At 40.4% G+C, this 27994-nt stretch overlaps 1 protein-coding gene and 1 pseudogene across 1 annotated transcript in view; one reads left to right on the top strand and one right to left on the bottom strand.

Annotated features, from left to right (window-relative positions):
• The window catches only part of LOC711939 (contactin associated protein like 3), a 235617-nt gene that overhangs the window by 57844 nt on the left and 149779 nt on the right, over nucleotides 1-27994 (bottom strand). The window contains 3 exon segments of the mRNA XM_028835369.2: nucleotides 4598-4717; nucleotides 8327-8433; nucleotides 13668-13839. Coding sequence (XP_028691202.2) covers nucleotides 4598-4717; nucleotides 8327-8433; nucleotides 13668-13839 — 399 coding nt within the window.
• Nucleotides 17682-19093, top strand: LOC114672858 (splicing factor 45-like; annotated as a pseudogene).

Here is a 27994-nt window from a genome sequence, read left to right as displayed (position 1 = left end):
TGGTGGCTCACGCCTGTAATCCCAGCACTTTGGGAGGCCGAGGCAGGTGGATTATGAGGTCAGGAGATTGAGACCATCCTGGCTAACATGGTGAAACCCCATCTCTACTAAAAAGACTAAAAATTAGCCGGGCATGGTGACAAGTGCCTGTAGTCCCAGCTACCGGGGAGGCCGAGGCAGGAGAATCGCTTGAACCCAGGAGGTGGAGGTTGCAGTGAGCCGAGATCGTGCCACTGTACTCCAGCCAGGGCGACAGAGCGAGACTGTCTCAGAATAATAATAATAATACTTGTATGGGTACTTGAAATCGGGATGCATATGTTTTCACATAGTAAAGTCACAATATTTTAAGTAGAACCATTGTAAATGGGGATTGTCTGCACTTAAATAATAAAATTTACTCAATATATCATATGAAATCCCCAGCATCTGGTATACCCATTCCAAATGCCCCAGAAGAAAAAAGAAAATAAGATCCGCTGTGTTCTGTTGTCAGGATCATACATATTAAGATCTCTTTTTGGAGAACTGACCTCTTCATTTGTCTGAGAAAGTTTATTTCTTTACTCTTCAAGGAGAAGGTTTTATTTTGTTTTTTCTCTCTTTCACACTTTAAGTATCTCACTCCATTATTCTTGCTGGCATGATTTCTGAAGAGAAGTTGCTATAATACTTATCTCCTCTGTAGGTAAGGTGCTTTCTTCCTCTGACTATTTTTAAGTCTACGTTTACCTGGGCCAGGTGTGGTGGCTCACGCCTGTAATCTCAGTACTTTTGGGAGGCTGAGGTGGGTGGATCACCTGAGGTCGGGAGTTCGAGACCAGCCTGACCAACACGGAGAAACCCTGTCTCTTAATAAAAATACAAAATTAGCCTGGCGTGGTGGCACATGCCTGTAATCCCAGCTACTCTGGAGGCTGAGGCAGAAGAATCACTTGAACCCAGGAGGTGGAGGTTGTGGTGAGCCAAGTTCGTGCCATTGCACTCCAGCCTGGGCAACAAGAGTGAAACTCCATCTCAAAATAAACAAATAAATAAATAAACAAACAAATAAATAAATAAATAAATAAATTTTACTTTTATCTTTGAATTCTATAGTTTGAAAATATATGCCTGGTATAGTTTTGGGGGCCTTTCTCCTTCTTTAGTGTTCTCTGAACTTCCTGGATTTGTGGTTTGGTGTCTGATATTAATTTGTGGGAATTCTCAGTTATTATTGCTTCAAATATACTTCTGTTCCTTTCTTTCTTTTCCTAGAATTCTCTTCACATGTATGTTACACCTTTTGTAGTTGTGCCACTGTACTCAGATATTATGTTCTGGGTTTTTTTTTTTTTTTTTTTTGAGGGGGGGTTCAGTCTTTTTTTCTCTTTGCTTTTCAGTTTTGGAAGTTTCTATTGAGGTATCTCCAAGCTTAGGGGATTCTTTCCACAGCTGTGCCTGGTCTACTAATAAACCCATCAAAGGCATTTTTCATTTCTGTTATGCTGTTTTTGATCTCTAGCACTCCTTTTTGCTTCTTAGAATTTCCATCTCGCTGCTTACATCATTCATCTGGTCTTGCATGCTATCTACTTTATCCATTATGGTTTTTTCCATATTAATTATAGTTGTTTAAAGTCCTGGTCTAATAATTAATAATTCCAACATCCTTGCCATATCTAAGTCAGTTTTTTTGTTTTTTTGAGATGGAACCTTGCTCTGTCGCCCAGGCTGGAGTGCAGTGGCGCGATCTCTGCTCACTGCAAGCTCCACCTCCTGGGTTCACGACATTCTCCAGTCTCAGCCTCCCGAGTAGCTGGGACTACAGGCACCTGCCACCACACCTGGCTAATTTTTTTGTATTCTTACTAGAGATGGGGTTTCGCCGTGTTAGCCAAGATAGTCTGGATCTCCTGACCTCATGATCCACCCGTCTCGGCCTCCCACAGGCGTGAGCCACTGGGACTGGCCCTGAGTCTGTTTTTAATGTTTGCTTTGTCTCTTCAAAGTATGTTTTCTGCCTTGAAATTTTTTCTTTTTTTTTTTTTTTAGAGACAAGGTCTTTGTTGCCCAGGCTAGAGTGCAGTTGTGTGACCATGGCTCACTGTAGTCTCCAACTCCCAGGCTCAAGCGATACTCCCACCTCAGCCTCCCAAGTAGCTGGCACTACAGATACATGCCACCATGCCTGTTTTGTTTTTTTGTAGAGGTGAGGGTCTCACTGTGTTGCCCAGGCTGGTCTCAAACTAGTCTCAGGCTGTCTTCCCTCCTCAGCTTCTCAAAGTGATGGGATTACAGGTCCAGCTGAAATTTTTTCTTGATAGCCAGATGTGACGTACCAGGGAAAAGTAACTGCTGTAAAGAGGTCTGCAGTACAAGTAACATGTGTTGGAAGGCGAAAGGCTCTGTAGTCCTGTGATTAGGTCTGAGTCCTTTAGGGAGCCTGTGCCTCTGGGCTGTGACCTTCGCAAGAGCTTCTCAGCCCTCCCTCCCATCACCACCCTTACATGGGACAGGATGGCCAGAGGTGGGTAATTTCCTTCCTCCAGGCATGTTAGGCTCTGAAAACAAAACAAAACACCAGTAGCTTAGCTGAAATATTTGCCCTTGAGGAAAGACGTTGTTCAGAAGAACAGAAAGCTCTGGTGTACTTCAGGACGGTTCCTTTTCACCTCCCCCTTCTGGAAGCATGAGGAGATTTTTCTCCAGCATTCACTGTGAGAACCTGGTCAAGCTTCTAGGTGTACAACTCACAGAAGTGTGGGGACCCTTCCCTGACTGGGTCTTCCTGGAGTTTTTAACTCTCAGACATGTCCACATTGAGCATCCAGCAATTCGTCAATTAAGTTTAGGTTTTCCTACCTTGACGACGGTTTCTCCGAAGGTTTCCGCTTGTGGAAGAAAGTTGTCATTCTATATATAAGCCTGCCTGTCTCTCCAATTTTGCAGGGCAGCGGTTTGTTCTGTGACCTCACTTCTCTGCTGCATCTAAAAAATTTTGTTGATTTTTCAATTTGCCTGGCTTTTTACTTGTTCTTAAGACAGAGTGCCTACTTCCAAGCTCTGAAGCAACTGCTTTTTGAAGGCTATTACCATACATACATTTCAAGCTATTAGAGTAGTAGTTTGACATTGTGCATTTTATAATCATTATTGCTTCATTTGAACAACTAGAGAATATATTACTGGCTACAGAGCAATGCAGTATCTAAAGGTAACCTTTTCTAGGGGAGAAAAGAGACTAGAGTTTAGTGATTCCTCTATTGTTAGCTAGATTTTGTCAGGAGATACATCCCTAACCAACTTTTCTGAGCCTTGGTTTCCTCATCTTAAAATGATGACAACCAAGGTCCTTCCTGGTTGTGACTTTGGTTGAGTCTTTTGATATCCACCAAGACCATTTTTATGGGATTTCTCACTTTGGTTTGATTGTCTGAGTCGGGGGATTTTGGAGGTAATTGGTGTCTCCTGGCAGAACATCTGTGTTTCTTTATCTTCAGCACATTGCTGCGCAGGTGGCTCTGAAACTTCTGAACGTCCCCTGTAAAGTTTTAATATTTTTTGGCAGTCTTTGCTAAGACACTTTAAATGACCATGTAATTTCAGTTATCTGTTCCTTTTTCCTTGGTGCTTGCTGATCCACTTGGTTATTGTCCAAATTTATGAAACTTTTGAAATTGTTGTGCTTTGGTCAGCACAACAAATGAGAACAGTTCCACTTTCCAGAGAGTTGGAAGAGCTAGGTGACAACACATTTCTGTGAAAATGTAACTATTTAAAAGGCATTCTAGTGCAATCTTCTATAATCAAGCTGTGTTCATTTCTTTCTTTCTTTCTTTCTGTTTTTTTTTTTGAGATGGAGTCTCACTCTGCCACCAGGCTGGTGTGCAATGGCACGATCTCGGCTCACTGCAACCTCTGCCTCTTGGGTTCAAGGGATTCTCTTTCCTCAGCCTCCCAAGTAGCTGGGACTACAGGTGCGGGCGCCACCACACCCAGCTAATTTTTGTATTTTTAGTAGAGATGGGGTTTCACCATTTTGGCCAGGATGGTCTCGATCTCTTGACCTCGTGATCCGCCCGCCTAGGCCTCCCAAAGTGCTGGAATTACAGGCGTGAGCCACCACGCCCAGCCCAAGCTGTGTTCATTTCTAATAATATCTAAAGCACAAGAAATAACCAACTTTCCTTGGTTATGAAAAAATTATATGCCATAAAAATCATTAAATTATTTAAGATGCACATAAAACACTGACATATCTATATACGTTATTTCTTAGCACTTTTAAAGACCTCTTTTTTTCCAAATATAGAAAGCATGTAAATCACCGAATCAGAGGTTTATATTTTATCATGATGCACATGAACAGATGTATTATGAGGAGTGCAGGAGCTAGAGAGATGCCCTGGCAAAGCATTAAATCTTGCCTATAATCCAACCCAGGCAAACAAGAAATACAAGAAAATTTTGTTGACAACAAAATTAACAAATACATATTTAATGCTTCTACTTAGCAAGTACACACTATCAAACTGCATGTTTTCATAATGCTGCCAACTAGGTAAATTTCTCCTTGGTCTGTTCTGATATATGCATCTAATGATGATCAACATACCTGTCATATTGCAGTACACAAGAAATGGTCCCAGGGGGCCACTTCCATCTGCATCAATATAGTAAAGCCCAGACGGGTTCCCTCGGTGCTTGTGGGCCTCACAAGACTGCTCGTAGAGAGCTGTAGGAGAACACCAGCCATAAGAACCAGAAAAAATATCTCCAGATGTTGAGTCAGTGTCCAAAGGTTTGCATTTCTGAATTACAGACATGTGATACATATGACCCAACATCATTTTATAGTGTATGACAGTATATTCGATGAGATGGAAGAAAATGACATTCTAAAAATTAAATCTATTTCTATTAACAAAGGAGAAGAAAATTACCTAGTCAAAATACACTTAAATGTTGGATGTTGTTAGATGCTGAATAAATATTCGGTCACAGTGTATTTCTATTTTGAGGAAGAAGGAAAGATTGTGTTGGTGTTCAAAAACGAAGATGTGCTTACAGTGGGACTGTGATACCATCTTCAATAGACAATCTTTTGGCGATGTCTAGAGGCTGTACTTTCTCTACATCAATGTTTTCTTTTGCTTTTAGGCAGGAAACCCTGCAAACTCTGAAGCACAGTGTAAAAGACTTGAAGAGATATGAGAGGAAAACTTTGTGAATCTGAATCTGAATTCTGTGTGCTATTCAAGCATGGTTCTTTTCAAAGTCGTGGCAACTATACCTCAGAAGTAAACTGTAATTAAGGAAGAAACCCTCATTCTACCTGTAATAACTGATTACCTGAGCATATTAGTTTTAAACTGCCTAAATAATCTGGTATTTTCCAATAAACATTCTGTAAAGTTTTTCTTAAGCTATGCAGCAGTTATAACCTTTGCTTCCTTTAAAACAACCTATGTATAAGCATTTTAAAGAGATAAATAGAATTTATAAGCCATCAACTTCTCTTCATTAAAAAATAATTAAAGTTGATTTAAAAAGAAACTTCCCTATTTTGCAAGTGACAATTCAAGATAACTGAAATTCAAAACAGGAGAGAAACTGTTTTGAAAGATATCCCTATGTAATGTAAATTTACTCGTGACACAATTGAATATTTTCATTCGTGCAAGTAAATGTTTTACCAAGAACAAGGTATAGAATTAATATCTGCAGGAGATGGGAATTGTTAATCTTTATTTTTTTCCACTTATGGCATATTGATTTAAATACATATATCTGTAAATGGTAGGATTCACTCAAATTAATAACAATGGTTAGATATAGGGTACAGGCTAGGTTTGGAATGGGGACAAATATTGAGGAGAGTGACTAGAACTTGTGCTTCATGTGAACTGTTTGGCTTTTTAAATGATAATGTATACATGTGTTAACATATAGTATATATTAATTGTATATAATAGATTTTAATTGTATGATTAATTATATATAATTATAGACAATTATATATAATTAATTAGTTGTATATAATTGATACATGTTATACAATTAGAAATACAAAATAACCTATTCGGCTAGGTGTGGCAGTCTAGTCTCACAGTCAATGACTGTAGGCTTAGCAAAGTTCTACCTTTAGCTGGGACAACAGTCAACTCAATTATTAGATTAGACTGATACCTGAAATACTTTTTCAATCTCCTGATATTTTTCCCTCAGAAGTTTTTGAAGTTATATTTTCATTGCAGTGAATAAACACGCACTAACGTAACTCATTCATTAATTGCAACATTAAATGCAATCAGATGATGTTGAGTGTGGTGGTGGATATGAAGTTGTTAGGTAACACACAGGATTATGCTTCTGCTTTTAGGTAAGATACTATGCCTGGAGGATGAAAGATACACAGAAGTACAAGATGTGGTCCCTGCACCAACTCTATGACCTTATCAAGACATGCAGCCTCTGGTGTGAGAGGCCACTCAACTCCTAAAAATGTGTCATGGTGGTCGGGCCCGGTGGCTCACGCCTGTAATCCCAGCACTTTGGGAGGCCAAGGCAGGTGGATCATGAGGTCAGGAGATCGAGACCATCCTGGCTAACACAGTGAAACCCCGTCTCTACTAAAAATACAAAAAATTAGCCGGGCGTGGTGGCGGGCACCTGTAGTCGCAACTACTTGGTAGGCTGAGGCAGGAGAATGGCGTGAACCCCGGAGGCAGAGCTTGCAGTGAGCCGAGATCACACCACTGCGCTCCAGCCTGGGCGACAGAGCAATACTCCGTCTCAAAAAAAAAGAAAAGAAAATGTGTCACAGCTTTATAAACAGGGACCCTTCTAGTACAAAAGTCATACTTCATGCTTCAATCTGTGAGAGTCACTCCTGGACTGTCTCCTCTTTTGCCCAGATCCTTTGCAGAACCTCAGGGCTGGGAGCGCAGAATTCTCATTGCGTGTGTGAAGTGAGATTTTAAGGCTCCATGCCCTGCCTTTCTCCTATGGTTTTTGTGAAAATCAGATGTCTCATGGAAGAGTTCTTAAAAGTTTCAAGTAGGACCTCAGGATGAGAAAGTGGAACTGAGGGCTTTGCATCTTGCTCTGTCTCCTTGAAGACCCAGGGATGGGCGAAATATTCCTCAGAAGTTGCTCAGAGATGTCAGTAGAGATACACAGAAAGAAAACTTTAAAAGTTAAAAACAAATAGAAAAAAATAGGCTTTTGAGGATTCTGTGATGTTCTAATTGTAACAAATTAGAGGTCAATACAATGGCATGGCCTTTGAAATTTATAAAGGGTGATTCTTCAGTCAAGACAGATGATTTTTAATACGGCAGAGGCAGTTGACAGGTGTTAGAATATGTCATCCCTTAGACATTGTTCTTACACTTAAATGTCTACCAGAAGCATGTGGAAGGTTGGTTACAACAGACTCGGGCCACCATCTCCAGCGATTCTGATTTAGTAGGTTTGGGTGAGGCCTGAGAGTCTTTACTTGTAACAGGTTCCCAGGGACTATGGGTGCTGCTGGTGCATGGACCACCAATCAGGCATCCTGGAGCCAAGGCTGTGGAGCCAACCTCCTTAGCTCAACTCCTCATCCGGCCACAAACTAGCTGGGAGCCAAGTTACTTAACCTCTTTCTGTCCTCAACTCTGCAATGAAGATAATGAGTACTTTCTTCCCGGAGCTGCTTTAGGGTTAAATGAGTTAATACATGCAAAGCAATATCAAAGGGCCAGCATAAGTACTCAATACATTAATACTTTTACAATTATTCATTTTACAATCACCACCACCAAAGAAAATCACAGTCATTGGAAGAGACCTTAAAGGTCCTCTAGTTTCTAGCTGATACCCAATTACCTCTTCAGAAATGTTACCATGTTGCAATCCCATGATGGTATCATCCCAGTGATTGTTAACAAATCTTTAACATTGACAGCGGGCAAGGGGTTGTTTTTCCCCCTTTCTTTGACTGAAAAGATTCTCAGAATTAAAAGTATGGCCCAACTCAAGTAATGGAACAAGCTGTTACATCATGCATTTTGAATTTAATTTAGTTTCTACCTTTTACTATATCTGATTCTCCTAGACGTACTTCCCCATTGCTTGCCAGCTTCTTTTTTCAATCCTATTCATACCATGTATTTCTGTGCACTGTCTCAGCACCCTTGTATTAAATAAGGTGGATTAAAAATAAACTAGAAATTGAGTGCTGAAATATCTTTTCTGACGTGTTTGCATGATTGCAAATATGCAGCTACATATAAACAACTAATCAAGATGAAATGACAAAGAGATGCTGACAGAAACGCGAGGGAGGCATGAGGCTTACAGGAATGACAGGTCTCGCCCGTGTAGCCTGTGCCCAGACAGTCACAGGAGAAGGTGTCCCACGACTGGGAACATGCGCCCCCATGCTCACAGTAGCTGGGCAAGCACCTAAAAGAAAACAGATACAACTGCTGTTTCCCTTTTCTGATCATCAGAAAATAAATGTCTTACCAAAACCAGGTTAATGTGAAAGAACAGCATACGCAAGATAACCCCACATGACGTGATTACTGGGTCTACCATCAAGGTTCTCTAAATATAGTGACAAACTTTGGATGAATATATCCATTAGCATGCAGCTGATTATTAGGTATCTGTGACAACTGAATTGTCAACACATTTCTTTTTTTGTCCCAAGTGACACAATAACTTGACATGTGGCTAGCAAAACCAATTACATACATAAAACTATGAAATACGGCATGCTGCATTACTACATTGTGGTCATTGTTAAAAGAAAGAGGGGGAAACAGGGAGGAAGATATGGAGGGGAGGAGAAAGAAACAGGAACAGCTTCAGTCACATAGTGACAGAGGTCCAGAAATTTTGAAGAACATTTAATTTAGGTCATCTTGTTGCCTTTTAGATTTGGAATGAGCAGTCGGCTGTTGCTTTTTAAGCAACCTTAACACTGGTAATATGTCAAATGACCCAAAGCAATCTACAAATTCAATACAATTCTTATTAAAATCCCAAAGCCTTTTTTTGCAGAAAACAAAAATCCATCCTAAAATTCACAGGGAATCTCAAGGGACCCTGAACTAGCCAAAACAATCTTGAAAAAGAACAGTTGGAGGTCTCGCACTTTCAGAATTCTCAGGAATCTGCTGCCGCCCACTATCATATTGGGGGCCTAGTCTGCCTGCCTCTCAGGATTGTTAGGGGAACAGGGAGCAGGGGACACTATGGCAACTGACCAGCAGCTGACACAGAGTGGAGGCTTCACCAAGAGGAAGCGTGACCTTCTGGAAGCCTGGCCTGAATACCAAGACCCACCTCCGCCTCGAGCAGGGTTGGATCTCAGCCTCCGCCCGCTGTCTCCCACTGCTGAGCACATAGCTAAGGACCTGGTAAAGAGTGAAGATTCTAAAGGACACTGACCTTCCGGGCTGTGAGGGACACCCTCGTCCATGCTGGAGCAGCACAGGGGGTGAGTGCCCGCCCAAGTGCCCCTCCCCATGGGACCGAGAGAAGTAGCAGAAGAGGGGCTGGGAGGTTGTGACAGGCCTCCTGGCTGTGATGGGAGGATGACCAGCAGAGAACTGGGGTATGAAGTTGACAGAAAGCCCCAGGGGCCTGTATTTGGCCTCCCGAGAGATCCTTTGAGGGGAACCTGAGGGGCTGGGAAGAAGAATCCGCAGCATTCCCTACCCTCTCCATGCCCCCAGCCCCCGATCCTGGCTCTCTGGCAGTGCACCACCAGCTCAGGGCCAAGACTTCCACTGATTACATGGTGTTAATGAGCATTTAGTCTGCATTCAGAGAAGAGTTAGGGGCCATCAGAATCACAACTTTTCAAGTATTTCAAAGGCCAAGGCATGGAAAAGCCTGTGTGAACTGATCAGAAGTGGGGGAGTTGGAGTGACAGGCGAGGATGGCTGGGTTGGGAGCCCACCCCCATACATTTTTAAAAAAGCAGCTGTTCCTCTTCCCCCACATCCTTCTCCCCCTCCTCCCCTTCTTTCTTAATGGAGCATCTTAAGATCATACGTGACTTGAAGATTCCACAAATTTTAAAAAACATTAAAAACCACTGCTGTTTGGTATCAACAGGGAGAGAATTTTAGTTCAAAATATTTTGAAATAAAAACTATTTAAGTGATCTAGAGACTATCAACAAGCATACACTGTTTTTCTTCAACTAAACACAACATCAATTATGAAAAATTTACATGTAGTACAAATAATAGAGGAAGTAGCTAGCATGCAGAAGGCCAACACAGGGGAAGATGGCAGAGGGAGGGCAGGACTAGGGTGAGCGGCCTGGTCAGCACAGCCAGGTAAGGAGGTGATGGAGGCCTCCCTGCTCAGGGAGCCCCAGCTGGAATGCAGTAGGACCCAATTGGAAGCTCTGCCATGTGGTATACAGAGCAAATCTTAAGAGTACAGGAGTGTGATGTAAGAGGTGATGTAAGAAGTTAAAACCTATCCTGGCCGGGCGCGGTGGCTCACGCCTGTAATCCCAGCACTTTGGGAGGCAGAGGCAGGCAGATCACGAGGTCAGGAGATCGAGACCATCCTGGCTAACAGGGTGAAACCCCATCTCTACTAAAAATACAAAAAATTAGCTGGATATGGTGGCAGGCACCTGTAGTCCCAGCTACTCAGGAGGCCAAGGCAGGATAATGGCGTGTACCCGGGAGGCAGAGCTTGTAGTGAGCTGAGATGGCGCCACTGCACTCCAGCCTGGACGACAGAATGAGACTCCGTCTCAAACAAACAAACAAAAAAACCTATCCAAACATAAACATCCGTTATTTGTGATTCTGTCATCCAAAGTGCCCATTGCTATTTTTTGCATAGCTTACAATTTTGACTAAAAAAGATAACTTCATACCCTATATCTGTCTCTAAGTAGGATTTTTAGGTCTGGTATTTGAATAACATGTTTCTACTTTGCAAATTAGTGATATGCTTTGGCTGTGTCCCCACCCAAATCTCATCTTGAATTGTAGTTCTCATAATTCCCACATGTCATGGGAGGGAACCTGTGGGAGGTAACTGAATCATGCCGGCAGGTCTTTCTCACGCTGTTCTTGTGATAGTGAATAAGTCTCACGAGATCTGATAGTTTTATAAAGGGGAGTTTCCCTGCACAGGTTCTCTTGCCTGCCACCATGTAAGATGTGTCTTGCTTCCCCTTCACCTTCTGCTATCATTGTGAGGCCTCCCTAGCCATGTGGAACTGTGAATCCACGAAGCCTTTTTCCTTTATAAATTACCCAGTCTTGGGTATGTCTTTATTAACAGCATGAGAACAGACTAATACAATTAGAGCTTTTTTTTTTTTTTTTTTTTTTTTTTTGTTAACAACAAAGAAAGGCTAATAGATGCTTACAGGCCTGTTTTTAGGATACTTAAAAGTGAATTTTCAGGATTTCAAAACTGAACATAAAGGGAACAGCAAAGGTCTTTAATTTTAACTCTGTAGAATATCATTTTGTGTCCCCAAAGTTTTCTAATTTTATTGCTTTATAAAATTCAGGTTTTCAAAATAATCTCAGAGGAGCTAGTCTTCTATGTTACTGACTTTGGGAATGAAATAGTGAATAGCCTTCATTTGTAGCCCTATTTGAAAATAATTTAAAAGTGCTTTCTTAAAACCCTTATCTGCAGTGATTATTGTACACATCATGGTTGAAGTTTAAGTGTGGCTCATACATACATGCTCACTTGAGCATGTTTACAATAACTTTGGGGTACAATTTGGAGACCTTTTTAAAATGTGGGATCTTAGAGACCAAGTTAGGCACCAATGTAACTCTTGGGACTTTAAGGTTAAAACGAAACAGCCTATAACAGTAAAAACAATAGTTTTGTACTTTGGGAGCTACATGCACAAAGCAGGCAACGTGGATCATCTCTGAGAAAAGGCAGCCTTACGATACATATCTCATAACAGATATACTGCAAATGGATCATATTTTGTGAGTAATTAATAAGATATCAAAATAATGTCATGCAAGTGGAGAAAATCACACTTGCGTCACAGCTGAGCTGACAGCTCTTGTCACTCACAGTGTGGGCACATGGGACATTTCCCCTTAACCCAGACAGAACTGAGCTCCCTGGCTAGTTAGCTGAGCAACGTGGGATTATATTAAGTGAGCAAATGGCCAGAAACCTTCCCAACTACCCTCCCCACTACAGAGTGGGGTTCTGGAGCTGGTGTTGAGATGTAAATGCAGTCCCAGCTGTGTGTCAAGGATTGGAATCTCAAGAGTGAGAGGTACTTGACAAATTCTTACACTTCATACATATACTCCTCATCTTTTAATTAATCCATTTTTCCTACAAATCAGCAGAATGTTCACAGGGGGAAATTATTTCGTGCTGAATAAAGTTCATATGAATGAACTTTTCATTTACTAGAAATTATGTTTTTTTAGTATGTCACTATGAGTTATAAATTAAAACCTGTTTAGCCAGAGATGATGATTTTGCAGTTAATGTTTAAAACAGAATTGACTAACAGAATTGACTCCATGAAGAAGGCAGGTTTTGAAAGTTCTACCAGGTGTAGATATAACTTTAAATTTTTAAATATGTAGCACTTATTTATTCACTGAAAGTAAATACCAAATGTACTACGGCAAATTGTATGTAGAAATATTGTTTTTCCAGGTGTGACCCGGGGATTCTTCTCAGCCAAAATCATTGTAAAATTATGGCGCAACTAGTGTAACTGTGGTTGTAATACTTATTTTAATTAAATGTTTTTCTTGTTTAACCTTCTCCATATTTCACTGAGTATGTCCTTTGGCACATATCTTCATCCATCTTTATGATTCAAACTTTTCTAGGAGAAATTACTTTTTATTTTCTCTGTTGGAAAAATGTCATCCAACTGACGGGTGTGTGGTTGTGAAAGCGAGCTTGATAACTATTAGCTGAGCAACTTGGGATCATATTAAGATAAAATCCGTAAGGTGTATGTCTTCTAATACAATACTATCATTTAAAAAATTTATTCCATTAGCGATGCAGTTTTCTTTCTTTTTTTTTTTTTTTTTTTGAGATGGAGTCTCACTTTGTCCCCCAGGCTGGAGGGCAGTGGTGCAATCTCGGCTCACAGCAAGCTCCACCTCCCGGGTTCACGCCATTCTCCTGCCTCAGCCTCCTGAGTAGCTGGGAATACAGGCGCCACCACCACGTCCGGCTAATTTTTTGTATTTTTTTTAGTAGAGACGGGGTTTCACCATGTTTGCCAGGATGGTCTCGATCTCCTGACCTCGTGATCCGCCCGCCTGGGCCTCCCAAAGTGCTGGGATTACAGGCCACCCGCCACCATATCCTGCTAATTTTTTTTTTTTTTTTTTTTTTGTATTTTTAGTACAGACGGGGTTTCACCACGTTAACCAGGATGAAGTTGATCTCCTGATCTCGTGATCCACCCGCCTCCGCCTCCCAGAGTGCTGGGATTACAGGCGTGAGCCACTGTGCCCAGCCAAGATGCAGTTTTCTAATCCTCATAGTAATTATGACTATTTCATTCCCTCTGGAAAGAAAGATAACAACAACAACAACAAAAAAGAGAACAGAATGCCTTTTTCCAGCTGTCTACATTTGCTTTCTTCAACTTTGAAAACAGGTAAGCTAAAGTGACCTAGGATGGCCCTTACCTGTCTGTGATGCCGCAGGAGTCTATCTGGAGGTCCCTGAACCTCCCCAGCGCCCCCTGCTGTACTGAGATGGGATCCACCGCTTTGTCACCAATGGTGATGAGCCTCAGGCAGCCCTGAAACCCTCCCACGGGGCTTTTACATCCAGAGCCAGAGCTGTTGTCCAGGCAGCCTGAATATGGAGACAAAAATAGGACAAAAGCAATAACTATGACAAAACTATTCCACAGTATTTACTATATGAAGACTGCTGCTACCCCTTGTTTATGGATATCGGTATGATGTGATGAGCTTCACCATTCATTAGAGAGGTGAAAAGGGGTAAGGTTAGAACTGATCAAATTTAAGATAATACCTGGAATTCAGAATAAGAAATTATGGGGGAAAATTCAGATTTAAAATTCCTATAACAGGAATTATTGCCCAACCAACTGAAAAGAGGTTTGGCTTCTTTTGTGAAATCTCATCTAAGAAATAATCATGCATTTTAGCATCACGTAGTGTAAGTAAAAAAAATGAAAGTGGAGTTTAAATTAAAATAAATGAACTCACAGCCCACATTTTATTTAGGATATACTGGATTTATGAAGTGTGAAAAATGCTACATAAAAATATAATTGTGTACTACCATTTATCTAAAACATGTTAAATATCTACCCTATAGGTGTTTTTGTGTGTTATGATGTATGTGCCTTTGGGAGTATGTAAAAACAATTTTTTTTTTTTTATACTGACTGGGTGGAAACACCTGGATTTGCTTTTCTAGTAACACTTTCTTTGGTATTAGGTGCTTTAGTCAAATATATAACCAAAGATTAAATTCTAATGGTAACAACAACACGAAAAGTAACAGGACCTAACACATTGTTAGGGTACATAAGGATAAAAATTTGCAGTCCGGAATGTTCCATGAATAGAAAGAAATAAAATAGACATTTGATTTTTCCAATATTAGAAGTTAAATATGAGAAGTTTCACCATAACCATCAGTTAATATCACCTAAATTACAAATGGCAATGCTTATGACATCATTTCCTTTTACTATCTGGGCTTGTTTTGTGAAACAAGAACAATACTTATAAGAAGTAGTGGTTAGTGCCTGACTTTGACTTAAGCAGTATTACTCCACACCAGTCCAAGCATATAGGAAAGCAGTGTCTTGAACTTACTGCCAACCTCTGAGTTACAATATATAACCTAATAATGGAACTCTAATTCAAAGTTTGAAAAATAAGGAAAAGGATGAAAGTACACACTCTAGTTAAAGAAAGAGAACATAATAATTGTAAAATGTCTTTTTATTTAAAGACAACTGTTTGTAGAGTCATATTAATTCAGAATAAAATTATAAGGCATTTGTCTAAGTCAGGAGTCTGCAAAGGTTTTCTGTAAAATGCCAGAGAGTAAACATTTTCGGTTTTGTGGGTCACACCTGGTCTGTGTTGCATATCCTTCTTGTTATAACCCTTTAAAAATACAAAGCAATTATTCATTTGGACTAATATAATATGCCATGGACCATGATTTGTCTACCTCTGATCTAAATGAATACTTAATTTTAACATACAAATATGAGAGAGGCACCTCATTTCATAATGGTGTAATGCCAATGACAACAAAAATTTAATAATTAATTTAATTGCACATTATGAAATTATAGCTTTTGAAAAATTTTATCCTTTGCCTTATTTTAAAAAATAAGCTGGCTTATATTGATTCTGTAAGCATTGTTTCTTTCAAACTTGTGAGATATAATTTCTTATTTTCTTTCCCAATCATTCAAATATTAGGTATTAAACCTAATATTTAGGTTTAATAAATATTAGGCATGACACTTTGAGTCCATGCAAATATCCTTTTCTCCAAAGATTATAGTAAATGTAGAGCAATATTTATCACCAGAGGATTGTGTTTTCTTTGGTGTTCTTCCTTTATTAAAATGAAAAAAAAATGAAGTACAGAATTAGTACTTGTGTTTTTCACTGACTGATCTCTCTTTGACCTTATATTGTTAATGACTAGTACAATTTCAAAAAATAGTCAATGAAGATTCCTCTTACTGGAATCAATGAAGTACCTCTCAATGCCTGTACTCTTATTTCCTCTCTAAAAGTCTCCAAAAAAAAGAAATGTTGTGTTTAGATTTCTATTTTAATAACTGAAGCTTTATCTCTTTAACAGTTTAATATTTTTTGCTTTCGATTCCTAAAGTAAAAGTCTCCCTCATATTTAAGACTTCTTTTTAGATTATCTAAACTTTATACATAACCTCACAGAGACTTGGAAGTTTAACATTTAACATCATATTTTTTAAAAGCTTGAAGACTAAAATCTTTTATATTTTTAAAAAAGAAATATAAGTTTAAATGGTAGAGCAGAACCTTCTGAAGAATGGGAACTCTGAAGAGAGTGAACTTTGTATAATTCTACTGCATTTCACTAATCATTAAGAAATAAACACTTTAGCTTAAGTATTAGGAGGATTATTAATTCAATAAATATTTTCAAGTAATGAATTATAGGAATATCAACAGTTCTGCTAATCTTTCTTTCACCAAGTAGTGTTTCCTGACACATAAATATATTTATTTATTTTTTTGAGACGGAGTCTCGCACTGTCGCCCAGGCTGGAGTGCAGTGGTGTGATCTCAGCTCACTGCAAGCTCCACCTCCCAGCTTCATGCCATTCTCCTTCCTCGGCCTCCCGAGTAGCTGGAACTACAGGTGTCCGCCACCAGGCCTGGCTATTTTTTTTTTTTTTAGCAGAGACGGGGTTTCACCGTGTTAGCCAGGGTGGTCTTGATCTCCTGACCTCGTGATCCGCCTGCCACAGCCTCCCAAAATGCTGGGATTACAGGCGTGAGCCACTGCGCACTACCAAGTTATTCTTAAATAAAATAAATTCGATAACTCTATTAGAAAAAAAAAAACTAAAATAAATCCAGGTGACCCCCAAAAAAGTTAAGAAACTTTCAGGACAAATTCTCATCATAAAGCACTGCATGTTTTTAGATACGAAATCGAACAAATAAAGATATTAAGACCCATGAAAATTTTAGCCCGGTTATTTTCATTTGTGTAAGCATATGAGGTTGGCAAGAAAATTGTCCCTGTGTGTTACTGCAGTGACAAACTTCAATGCCACAAGTTGCCACAAGTTCTCGATCTAACAACTTCCTATAAGAAGGATGTGAGGACTGGTGACACAACAGTCGATTTTGTATTCTCAATATGGAAGGAGGTATGGCATTGAATAGCAGAAAGATTCCATAAAGGTGAGTTTAAAATAATTTGACCTTCAGCCAATCTCTGTTTCAGGTATGAATGCAAAAAATGCAGGCTATATGCACAACATGCAACCGTACAGAGTGGTGCCTGAAAAACACTTCAAAAAGATGAAATCTCAGACTAGAAAAAAAAAAAAACCGGACAAATGACAGTACAGAAGATAAGTCTTCATCTCCGAATTAAACTTTCTCTTTCTTTTGAGACGGAGTATAGATCTGTTGCCAGGTTGGAGTGCAGTGGCGCCATCTTGGCTCACTGCAACCTCCACCTCCCGGGTTCCAGCGATTCTCCTGCCTCAGCTTCCCTAGTAGCTAGGACTAAATGCGCCCGCCACCATGCCCAGCTTATCTTTGTATTTTTAGTAGAGACAGGGTTTCACCATGTTGGCCAGGCTGGTCTTGAACTACTAACCTCAGATGATCCACCTGCCTTGGCCTCCCAAAGTGCTGGGATTACAGGCGTGAGCCACCGTGCCTGGCCTAAACTTTCTATTAAAATAAATCTAGTGAGATCCAGAAATCCGCCCATGATTTGTTCCAAGTCTCTCTCAAGGTTTCTTTGGTACAAATAACATTTTCCATTTATTTGGCATCAGGAAATTGGTGGGTTTTCTTCTTCTTCCTTCTTCTTTCTCATTTTTCTTCTCCTTCTTCCTTTGTTCATATTAACCTGGTTACCCATGGGTAGAGTCAGCAGAGCAACATTAAATTGAAAAAAAAAAAAAGATGTCCCCATATGATGGCCTGGGAATGGAGACAAGTGACTCAAAAGCAGAAGGCTGGTCCCAAAACGTCAAGCTTCTGCAGTCTCAGCTTCAGGTGGGAAAGGCAGCGCTCACTCAGGGAAAGAGCCAAAGGAGAAACAGTGCAGCTCTTGCCCCAGTCATTGTCCTAAGGCCAGGTCATTGTCCTAAGGCCAGATGACCTGCAAATTGGGGACACACCACGGCATGCAGCAGCTGGGCTGAAGGATGCTGTTCCCAGTGGGTTTCTGCAGGGGACGTTCTGATTCCCTTAACTGACGAATATGATCCTAGGTTTCCTTATGATTATGAGAAAGTAATGAAGCGCCAAAGAGAGGAATGACAGACACAGCAGGAGCTAGAAATACGAAAGGAAATAGAAGAAAGGGAAAAGAGACCTAAAAACAGGCAGAAAGCTAGGGGGGTTCTGATCAAGGCGACCAGATCCAGATTCTGATGAAGATGAAGATTAGGAGTGAGAGAGGAGGAAAAGAAGTAGGGCGGGGCTGCCATTGCCCCACCCACTTTTCTGGTAGAGAAAGAGTCACCCCGAGATTTTCCTTATGAAGAGGATTCAAGACCTCAATCACGGTCTTCCAAAGCTGCCATTCCTCCCCTAGTGAAGGAGGAACAGGACAGACCGAGATCTCCAAACCGGCCTAGTAGCTCCTTCCTCTCTAACGTGGCGGGAACGGTGGCGCACAACCTCATGCAGAAGCGCGGCTTCCGGGAAGGCCAGGGCCTCAGGAAGCACCAGCAGGGGCTGCGCGCCGCCTTTCCGGTGGGGAAGACCAGCAAACCCGGCGGCAAGATCATCATGGGCGATGCCGCGGAGAAAGATGCATTGAAGAATCAGGTACAAATCCACTGACTGAAATAATTGAGTCCTACCAACGGGGTCCTACTAAGGGGCATAGTTGGTGCCGGGAAGGTGGATGAAGACTTGGAAGTTGAAACCAGGGAAGAATGTGTGATGACATATTTTTCAGTTCATACGGTTTCCTATGAGACATAGCATCATTAAGGATAAAATAAGTAAAACTGAAAAGAGTATAGTTAATCTAGTTTTAATAATGAGTTCGTTTTGTTATGTTTCTTTTTCTTTTCCATTGTCAATTTATATTGGCTCAGAGAAAACAGGCTTGATGGATGAAGTCCACGGTATTTTCCAATTTTGTCATGAAAAATATGGCAAAGTTGGGAATTGTGTGATATGTGAACTTCTTGGTGCCCCTGATGATGAAGCAGTACAGACATTTTTAGAATTTGAGAGCTGAGTCAGCAATTAAAGCTGTTGTTCGCTTGAATAGAAGGTATTTTGGTGGACAGGTGGCAAGAGGATGTTTTTACAATTTGGACAAATTCAGGGTCTTTGACTTGGTGGAACAAGTTTGATTTTAAGAACTAGAGCATGAGTCATCTCCGGTGACCCTTAAATGACCAGCAGGCTAAGAAAAGAAGGAAAAAGGTCACAGCCTCCATGGCTGTTGGACACTAAGACTCTTGGAAAGACTTCCAAGGTATACGGTGATTGATCCCTTTTCATTTTGTGGCTTTTAAATATTGTATAAAAATCCAAATCCTTTTAAATAAATAAATAACATGTGGCCGGGCACGGTGGCTCAAGCCTGTAACCCCAGCACTTTGGGAGGCCGAGGCGGGCGGATCACGAGGTCAGGAGATCGAGACCATCTTGGCTAACCCGGTGAAACCCCGTCTCTACTAAAAAATACAAAAAAATTAGCTGGCCGTGGTGGCGGTGCCTGTAGTCCCAGCTGCTCGGGAGGCTGAGGCAGGAGAATGGCGTAAACCCGGGAGGTGGAGCTTGCAGTGAGCTGAGATCCGGCCACTGCACTCCAGCCTGGGCGACAGAGCGAGACTTCGTCTCAAAAAAAAAAAAAAAAAAAAATAAATAAATAAATAAATAACATGCACAGCTGACTAGTTTCAATCATTGGCGGATATTATACTGTAGGAATGAAGTTAGTGTCTGCAGCTGTACATATTCAGGCCATTCTAACTATATAAGCTAGTTAGGAAGAAAATACTGTGGATTTTATCCATCAAGCCTGTTTTCTCCAGGCCAATATAAAACAAATGGAAAGAAAAAGAAACATAATAAAACGAACTCCTTATTAAAACTGGATTAAGGGATTAGTTTTAATCTTTTCAGTTTCACTTATTTGATTCTTAGTGATGCTATGTGTCATAGGAAACCATATGAACAGAAATGTCCCAAGAATTAAATTTGCTAAGAAAACAGAAAAGGGCTTATTAGTCTATTTCAATGCACTGCACAGCATTCAAGAATAATTTGGGTCTTTAAATAACTAAAATGAGTAATGAATACTAGCTGAACCAAAGGCTGTTTCTATGTGAAGAAATGATCTATTTTGGGTTTATATGCATCAGTAAAATTTTTTTTTTTTTTTTTTTGAGACGGAGTCTCGCTCTGTCGCCCAGGCTGGAGTGCAGTGGCGCAATCTCGGCTCACTGCAAGCTCCGCCTCCTGGGTTCACGCCATTCTCCGGCCTCAGCCTCCCGAGTAGCTGGGACTACAGGCGCCCGCCACTGCGCCCGGCTAATTTTTTCTATTTTTAGTAGAGACGGGGTTTCACCATGGTCTCGATCTCCTGACCTTGTGATCCGCCCGCCTTGGCCTTCCAAAGTGCTGGGATTACAGGCGTGAGCCACCGCGCCCGGCCTGCATCAGTAAAATTTAACCACCAGCTTATGCTATTAAATATAGTGGTTAGAGCTGGTGTTTCCCAAAGTTTACTATACAGATGGGTAAATAAAGTTTCAAAAGCACACACAAGGAATGCAAAATTCACTGGAAAAACTAGGTATGTAAGAATATTTTAAAAACTAAATTTTAGGCTGTGCATGGTGACTCATGCCTGTAATCCCAGCAATTTGTGAGGCTGAGGTGGGTGGATCACCTCAGACCAGCCTGAACAACATGGCAAAACTCTGTCTCTACAAAATCTGAAGAAAAACAACAACAACAAAAATTAGCTGGGTGTGGTGGTGCAGGCCTGTAGTCCCAGCTACTCTGGAGGCTGAGGTGGAAGAAGTGCTTGAGCCTGGAGAGGCAGAGGCTGCAGTGAGCTGTGATTGCTCCACTGCACTCCAGCCTGGGCAACAGAGTGACTCCCTGTCTAAAAAAAACAAAACAAACACCACCCTCCTAAATTTTATAAAGCAAATCTAAAAGCCCAAATGAAAATTGCCTAACAATAGCAAAATGGGGCAGTAGAACTGATAAAATGTGGTATATTCATGTAACAATATATACATTCTTTTGGAAAAATTATTAGTAATATTTTTCTAACTGTACATATATTATCTATTTCACATTAAAAATGAACAAAATTATGATATGAGTAAAAATAACTCAAAAGCATTTCTAACATTAGCATGTATATATTTATGGAAATGTATTCTTGGATAACGGGACGTTATAAAATCTCACCTGGAGAATTTCAACCATAAAGGTGATACTATATTTATACTTCGATAAATCATTTTCTGTAATCAACTTTATTTAGTATCACTTAAAAAATGAATGGTACTTTCATTCTTATCCCTTTTAGTGCTTCCTAAATATTTTACTTTTGAAATGACAGGTCTTAGATACACTGGCTTGTTTTTTGTTATAAAATCTGTCATCTATAGCAAATGTTTTAATACAATTTTGGGCACATATGCACACCTCGGAATATGAGGAAAGAAAACAATCAGAAACTTTGCAGATTGACATTGTCTGTTTTCACAGTTGCTCTGTGGAAAGTTTGCTGTGAAGGACTGCCAGAGTTTAGAAAATAAGATTTATAATTTCCATGCTGACAGCCAATTTTAGGGATGAATTTTACTTTCATATTGTGCTGTCTCCAACATAATTTTAAAAGGATTCTGGAAAAAAAAATAGTAAAATGCAAAACTATACTAATACTCTCAGGAAGCACCTCAAGCATTGATTAGCAAATGTATCTTATTATTTACAGTTAAATGACATTTCTAATGACCAAGGACTTTCTGCGTAAACATCCCTGGGGAGAAGATTTATTGCACCCTTCTGTGACCTCCCCACTCTGACTGCCCTCTCTTAGGCTGCAGTGTCTCTTGGTTGTACTCAGTCATTGACTGAGCTGGCAAATATTCTGTTTATCATTGTCTAGGAAAGGCTGATGTGCTCCCCGACTTAGTAAAATGTTTCACCGCATCATTACTGGGCAATAAAAATAAGCTGAAATAACCGACTGAGTTAAACTATTAGTCACTTTGGGCAAAACATGGCCTTTCTTCGTGAGGCACATCAGTGAGATGCTCCAGAGGAGCCAAGGCTCCGGGGATACCTGTGTGGTGCCATAAAACCAGCACATAAAGCAGTGAAAAAGGTAACGGCACTCATTTAGCATTGTTACAATTCCACTGGGCACGGTGATGAAGGGAAGCTCCATAAAGGCCGGTCTATTTAAAACTGGTTCCTGAGTGTGATCCTGTGGCCTATCTGGAAGACATGCATTTCAGTCCTTAATTCGCAGTCTTTTTTCAACAACCCTATGAAACAAAAGGTATCCAGCATGGTGACTATAGGGAATGATACTGTTTTATTTACCCGGAATTTGGAAAGACAGTAGATTTTAAATGTCTTCACTCCCCTCTGCCACCAACATGGTAACTATGTGTGGTGTGCCGGATGTGTTAATTAACTTGACTGTGGTAATCAGAACACAGTGTATACCTATATCAAATCATAACATAGTATACCTTGAATATATAGAATTTTTATTTGTCAAATAAGTATTTAAAATTTTTTTAAAAAGGGATTTATGGCAGAGTAGCAGCAGTGGGTGGTAAGGCCTGGGTCAAGCTCAGCCCCAGGTGGGAGGTGGGGTCAGGGAGGAACCCAGTAAGCAGCTCTGGCCTTGCAGGTGTAACACTCTAGGCCTCTGTCTTCCCAAGGCATATTCCCCGTGTGTTGTCCCAGTGTCTTCCCTCTGTGTGTGTCTCTGCACCTACATTTCCCTTTTTTATAAGGACACTGGTCATACTGGATTGGGGCTCACCTTAATGACCTCATTTTAACTTGATTACCTCTGCAAAGATCCTATCTCCAAACAAGGTCACATTCTGGGGTTCATATGAATTTGAGGGAAAACAATTCAATTCATAATATCATCTCTGAAACAAGGACAACTTTACTTAGGCATATACAGTTTGGGTTGTGGTTGCAGGGTATCTATTTCAAATGGGTTATGGGCTCTTCTCATACTTTCAGGTCAAAGGGGACTCTGGAATCCATAGTGTATGTATGTATGCATGTACGCATGTATGATCATGGATCAGCTTTCCCATTTCTGTCACTGTGTCCCTATATGGTTCATGATCATGTAGTTATTTTAGCTCCAAGGCCACACACAATCCAAACAAAACAAAACACAGAAACTGTGTTGGCTATTTTGACTTTCTGTTGAAACTATTCTCTTTGTGTGTGTGTATATATATACACACACACACATATATATATATAAGTTTAGTTTTTCAAGTGATTCTCCTGCCTCAGCCTACCAAGTAGCTGGGATTACAAGCACCTGCCATCATGCCCGGCTAATTTTTTTTGTTTTTTTGTATTTTTGTAGAGACAGGGTTTCACTATGTTGGCCAGGCTTGTCTTCAACTCCTGACCTCAGGTGATCCGTCTGCCTCAGCCTCCCAAAGTGCTGGGATTACAGGTGTGAGCCACCGCGCCTGGCCATATATATATATATATATATATATATATATATATATATATATCTTTTTCAGGGCCATATATATTCTCAGGGTGTGTTTGAGAAAACCCCCTTTTTTTTTTTTTTGGCCATTGTCCAAGGGTTCAGAACTGAATGGGAATATGTGTAAATGGATGTGATGGAGGCTGGAATGTGTATCAGCTTTTCATCATCACTGTAACAAATCACTAAAACATTCTCTTACTGTCTCTCACTTTAGAAGTGTGGGAGGGCTGGACTGATGACCTTGCTTATAGTCTTACAAGGAGAAAATCCAGGTGCTCTTGGGCTCTTTATGAAGGCTCTAGGGGAGAATGTGTGTCCAAGCAAATGCAGGTTAGAGCAGAATTCATCTTCTTGTAGTTGTAGGAGTGAGGTCCCAGTTCATCACCGGCTGGTAGTTGGGGCCTCTCAGCAGCGTCAGGCTGCCTGCATCGCTCTTCATGGTGCCCAGTTCATTTTCTAAACCAGCAACGCTGCAGAGAGACATTCTCCTGCTTCCAGTTTCTCTGGCTTCCCCTCACCCACACCTCTCTTCTGTGTCCCTTCTGCCTCCAACCAGAGTCAAAATCTCTTAGGTGCTCATGTGATAACACTGAGCCCACTGCATGAATCACGATCATCTCCTGTCTTAAAGTCTGCAACCTTAATTACCTCTGCAAAATCCCTTATGTGATGTAACATATTCACAGTTTTCAGGGATTAGGGCATCTTGGAGAGTCATTCTTGCTGCCACAAAATATTCCTCATTCCTTCATGAAATGTTGTTTGCTTTCATATATTTGTCTCTAGAGAAGCATCAGGTATTTTCTCAACATCCCTTCATGTTAAAAACCCTCAACAAATGAGGCATTGGAGGAACATACTTCAACATAATAAGAGCCACCTATGACAAACCCACAGCCAGCATCATACTGAATGGGCAAAAGATGTGAAGCATTCCCCTTGAAAACTGGGACAAGACAGGGATACCCTCTCTCATTATTCCTACCCAACATAGTACTGATGTCCTAGCCAGAGCAATCAGGCAAGAGAAAGAAATAAGAGGCATCTAAATGGGAGGAGAGGAGGTCAAACTGTCGCTGTTTGCAGATTATATGATTCTATACCTACAAAACCCCAACATCTCTGCCCAAAAGCTTCTTGATCTGATAATCTCAGTAAAGTTTCAGGATACAAAATAATGTACAAAAATTAGTAGCATTCCCATATACCAACAACATGCAAGCTGAGAGCCAAATCAAGAATGTAATCCTATTCGCATTACCACAAAAAGAATAAAATACCTAGGAAGACAGCTAACCAGGGAGGTGAATGATCTCTACAACAAGAATTACAAAACACTGCTCAAAGAAATCATAGATGACATACAAATGGAAAAACATTCCATAATCATGGATAGGAATAATAAATGTGGTTTTTAACCATATTGGGCCACACTGCCCAAAGCAATTTATAGATTCAATGCTATTCCTATCCAATTACCAATGGCATTCTTCACAGAACCAGTAAAAACTATTTTAAAATTAATATAGAACCAAAAAAGAGCCTCAATAGCCAAGGGAATCCAAGGCAAAAAGAACAAATCTGGAGGCATTACGTAACCCAACTTCAACCTCTACTAGAAGGCTATAGTAACCAAAATAGCATAGTACTGGTACAAAAACAGACACACAGACCAATGGAACGAAATAGAGAGCCCAGAAATAGTGCCACAAACTTACAACCATTTGATCTTTGACAAAGTCGACAAAAACATGCAATAGGGAAAGGACTCCCTATTCAATAAACGGTGCTGGGATAACTGGCTAACCATAAGCACTTCCTGGATCTCTTCCTTACACCATATACAAAAATCAACTCAAGATGGATTAAAGAGTAAAATGTAAAACCTGTCAGGTGCAGTGGCTCATGCCTATAATCCCAACACTTTGGGAGGGTGAGGTGGGAGGACAGCTTGAGTCTCAGAGTTTGAGACAAGCCTGGCAACATAGCAAGACCTCATCTCTACAAATAATAATAATTATTATTATTAGTTGAGTCTGGTGGCACACGCTGGTAGTCCTGGCTAATCAGGAGGCTGAGGCAGGGGAATCTCTTAAGCCTGGGAGGTTGAGGCTGCATCGTGCCATTGCACTCCAGCCTGAGCAACAGGTGAGACCCTGTCTCAAAAAAAAAAGTAAAGCCTATAACTATAAAAACTCTGGAAGATAACCTAGGAAATACAGGAAATAGCATTTTGGACATAGGACAAAGCAAAGATTTCATGACAAAGACACCGAAAGCAATTGCAACAAAAACAAAAGTTGACAAATGGGACCTAATTAAACTAAAGGGCTTCTGCACAGCAAAAGAAACTATCAACAGAGTAAACAGACAACCTACTGGAAGAAAATATCCACAGATTATACATCTGACAAAGGTCCAATATCTGGAATCTATAAGGAACTTAAATTAACAAGTAAGAAAAAAAACTACCCCATTAAAAAACGGGCAAAGGATGTGAACACTTTTCGAAAGACATACATGTGGCCAACAAGCATATGAAAAACTCCTCAGCATCACTAGTTATGAGATAAATGCAGATCAAAACCACAATGAGATGCCATCTCACACCAGTCAGAATGGCTATTATTTAAAAGGCAAAAAATAACAGGTGCCGGTAAAGCTGTGGAGAAAAGGGAGTGCTTATACACTGCTGGAGGGTTATACATTAGCTCAGCCATTGCAGCAAGCAGTTTGGTGATTTCTCAAAGAACTTAAAGCAGAGCTACCACTCAAACCAGCAACCCCATTGAGTACACACCCAAAGGAATAATAATCCTTCTACCTTAAAGACACATAGATGTGTATGTTCATTCACAATAGCAATGACATAGAATCAACCTAAATACCCATCAACGGTAGCATAAAGAAAATGTAGTACATATATACCATGGAATACTATGTAGCCATAAAATAGGATGAGATAATGTCCTTTGTAGCAACATGGATGGAGTTGGAGGCCATTATCCAAAGTGAACTAACACAGGAACAGAAAACCAAATACCACGTATTCTGATTTATGAGTGGGAGCTTAATATTGAGCACATATGGACACAAAGAAGGAAAGAAAAGACACCACAACCTACTTGAGGGTGGAGGGTGGGAGGAGGGTGAAGATCGAAAAACTACCTACTGGGTACTATGCTCATTACCTGGGTGATGAAATAATCTGTGCACCAAGCCCCCATTACATGCAATTTACCTGTGTAACACACCTGCACATGTATACCTCTGAACCTAAAATAAGTTTAAAAAAAAGAGAAGCATCACGTATTTTCTGAAGGAAATGGGAATATATATGAATATACATTGTCAAAGACTATAATGTTTGAGATTTTCTATTGCTTATTTCAGTAGTTTCTGGACCTATTTCATCTGGGCTAGCAGTTGTGAAAACAAAGTAGTGTGGATCAAACTCTTGTCATCTGTTTCTGTCATGCAGATTTTAGCCCTCATCCTAAAGGAGGGACAGATTTTAGTCCCATCCTAATAAAAAAAAAAATCTCTGTTCTGTTTACTGTTTTACTCTACTTGGTTTGGAAAAATTTTGTTGAGATAATTGTCTATACCACATATGGCTGAGAGCAGGTATAGGAGGTATCTTGGTACTCATACTTGGAAACCCTGAATTTGGCATCATCCTCAGCACATGAAATTTCTCAGATCACTAACGACCTTGGACAAGTGATTATTCCTTAAGCTAACTCCGCTCTTCTGAAAAGGTTGGCAGGCATGGCTACATTTTTCTGAGGACTCCTTATGTTATCATCCACTCAAGATAAATCAAGGCATTAACTAATTCTAAAAATCTTGACCTGGTGCAGTGGCTTATGCCTGTAATCCCAGAACTTTGGGAGGCCGACGTGGGCGGATCACAAAGTCAGGGGATTGAGACCATCCTGGCTAACATGGTGAAACCCCGTCTCTACTAAAAATACAAAAAATAGCCAGGTGTGGTGGCGGCGCCTGTAGTCCCAGCTACTCGGGAGGCTGAGGCAGGAGAATGGCGTGAACCCATGAGGCAGAGCTCGCAGTGAGCCGAGATTGCGCCACTGCACTCCAGCCTGGGCGACAGAGCGAGACTCTATCTCAAAAAAATAAATTAATAAATTAAAAAAAAATAAAAATCTTAAGCTCTTCAGGTTTACTTTGTGTCTGCTTAGAGGAAAAAGCATCCAACTAGAGATGTAAATGTATCCATTAATAAAAGGTAATGGAGGCACAAAAGTTGATTTGAGCTAACAGTGATTCATCAATCACTGCTGAAGCAGCTTCAAATGGGAACTGGTTCAGGGACCCTTTCAAGGGAACGAAAAGGGCCAGCTTCTGTAAGGTAAATATAGGAGCAGATTTTTCACTGGTTGTAGTTATACAATTGCCCTACTTGGTTGATCCTGCTGGAAAGTCTCTAGTTATATAAGTTAATTGGTGGCTTCTGATTGGTTAGCCTTAAGTTTGACTTTTTTTTTTTTTT

The sequence above is a fragment of the Macaca mulatta genome, chromosome 15 (assembly GCF_049350105.2).
Source record: "Macaca mulatta isolate MMU2019108-1 chromosome 15, T2T-MMU8v2.0, whole genome shotgun sequence".
Lineage (NCBI taxonomy): Eukaryota > Metazoa > Chordata > Mammalia > Primates > Cercopithecidae > Macaca > Macaca mulatta.
Note: the sequence above shows the minus strand (reverse complement) of the source record. Positions and strands in the feature narration are given on the sequence as shown.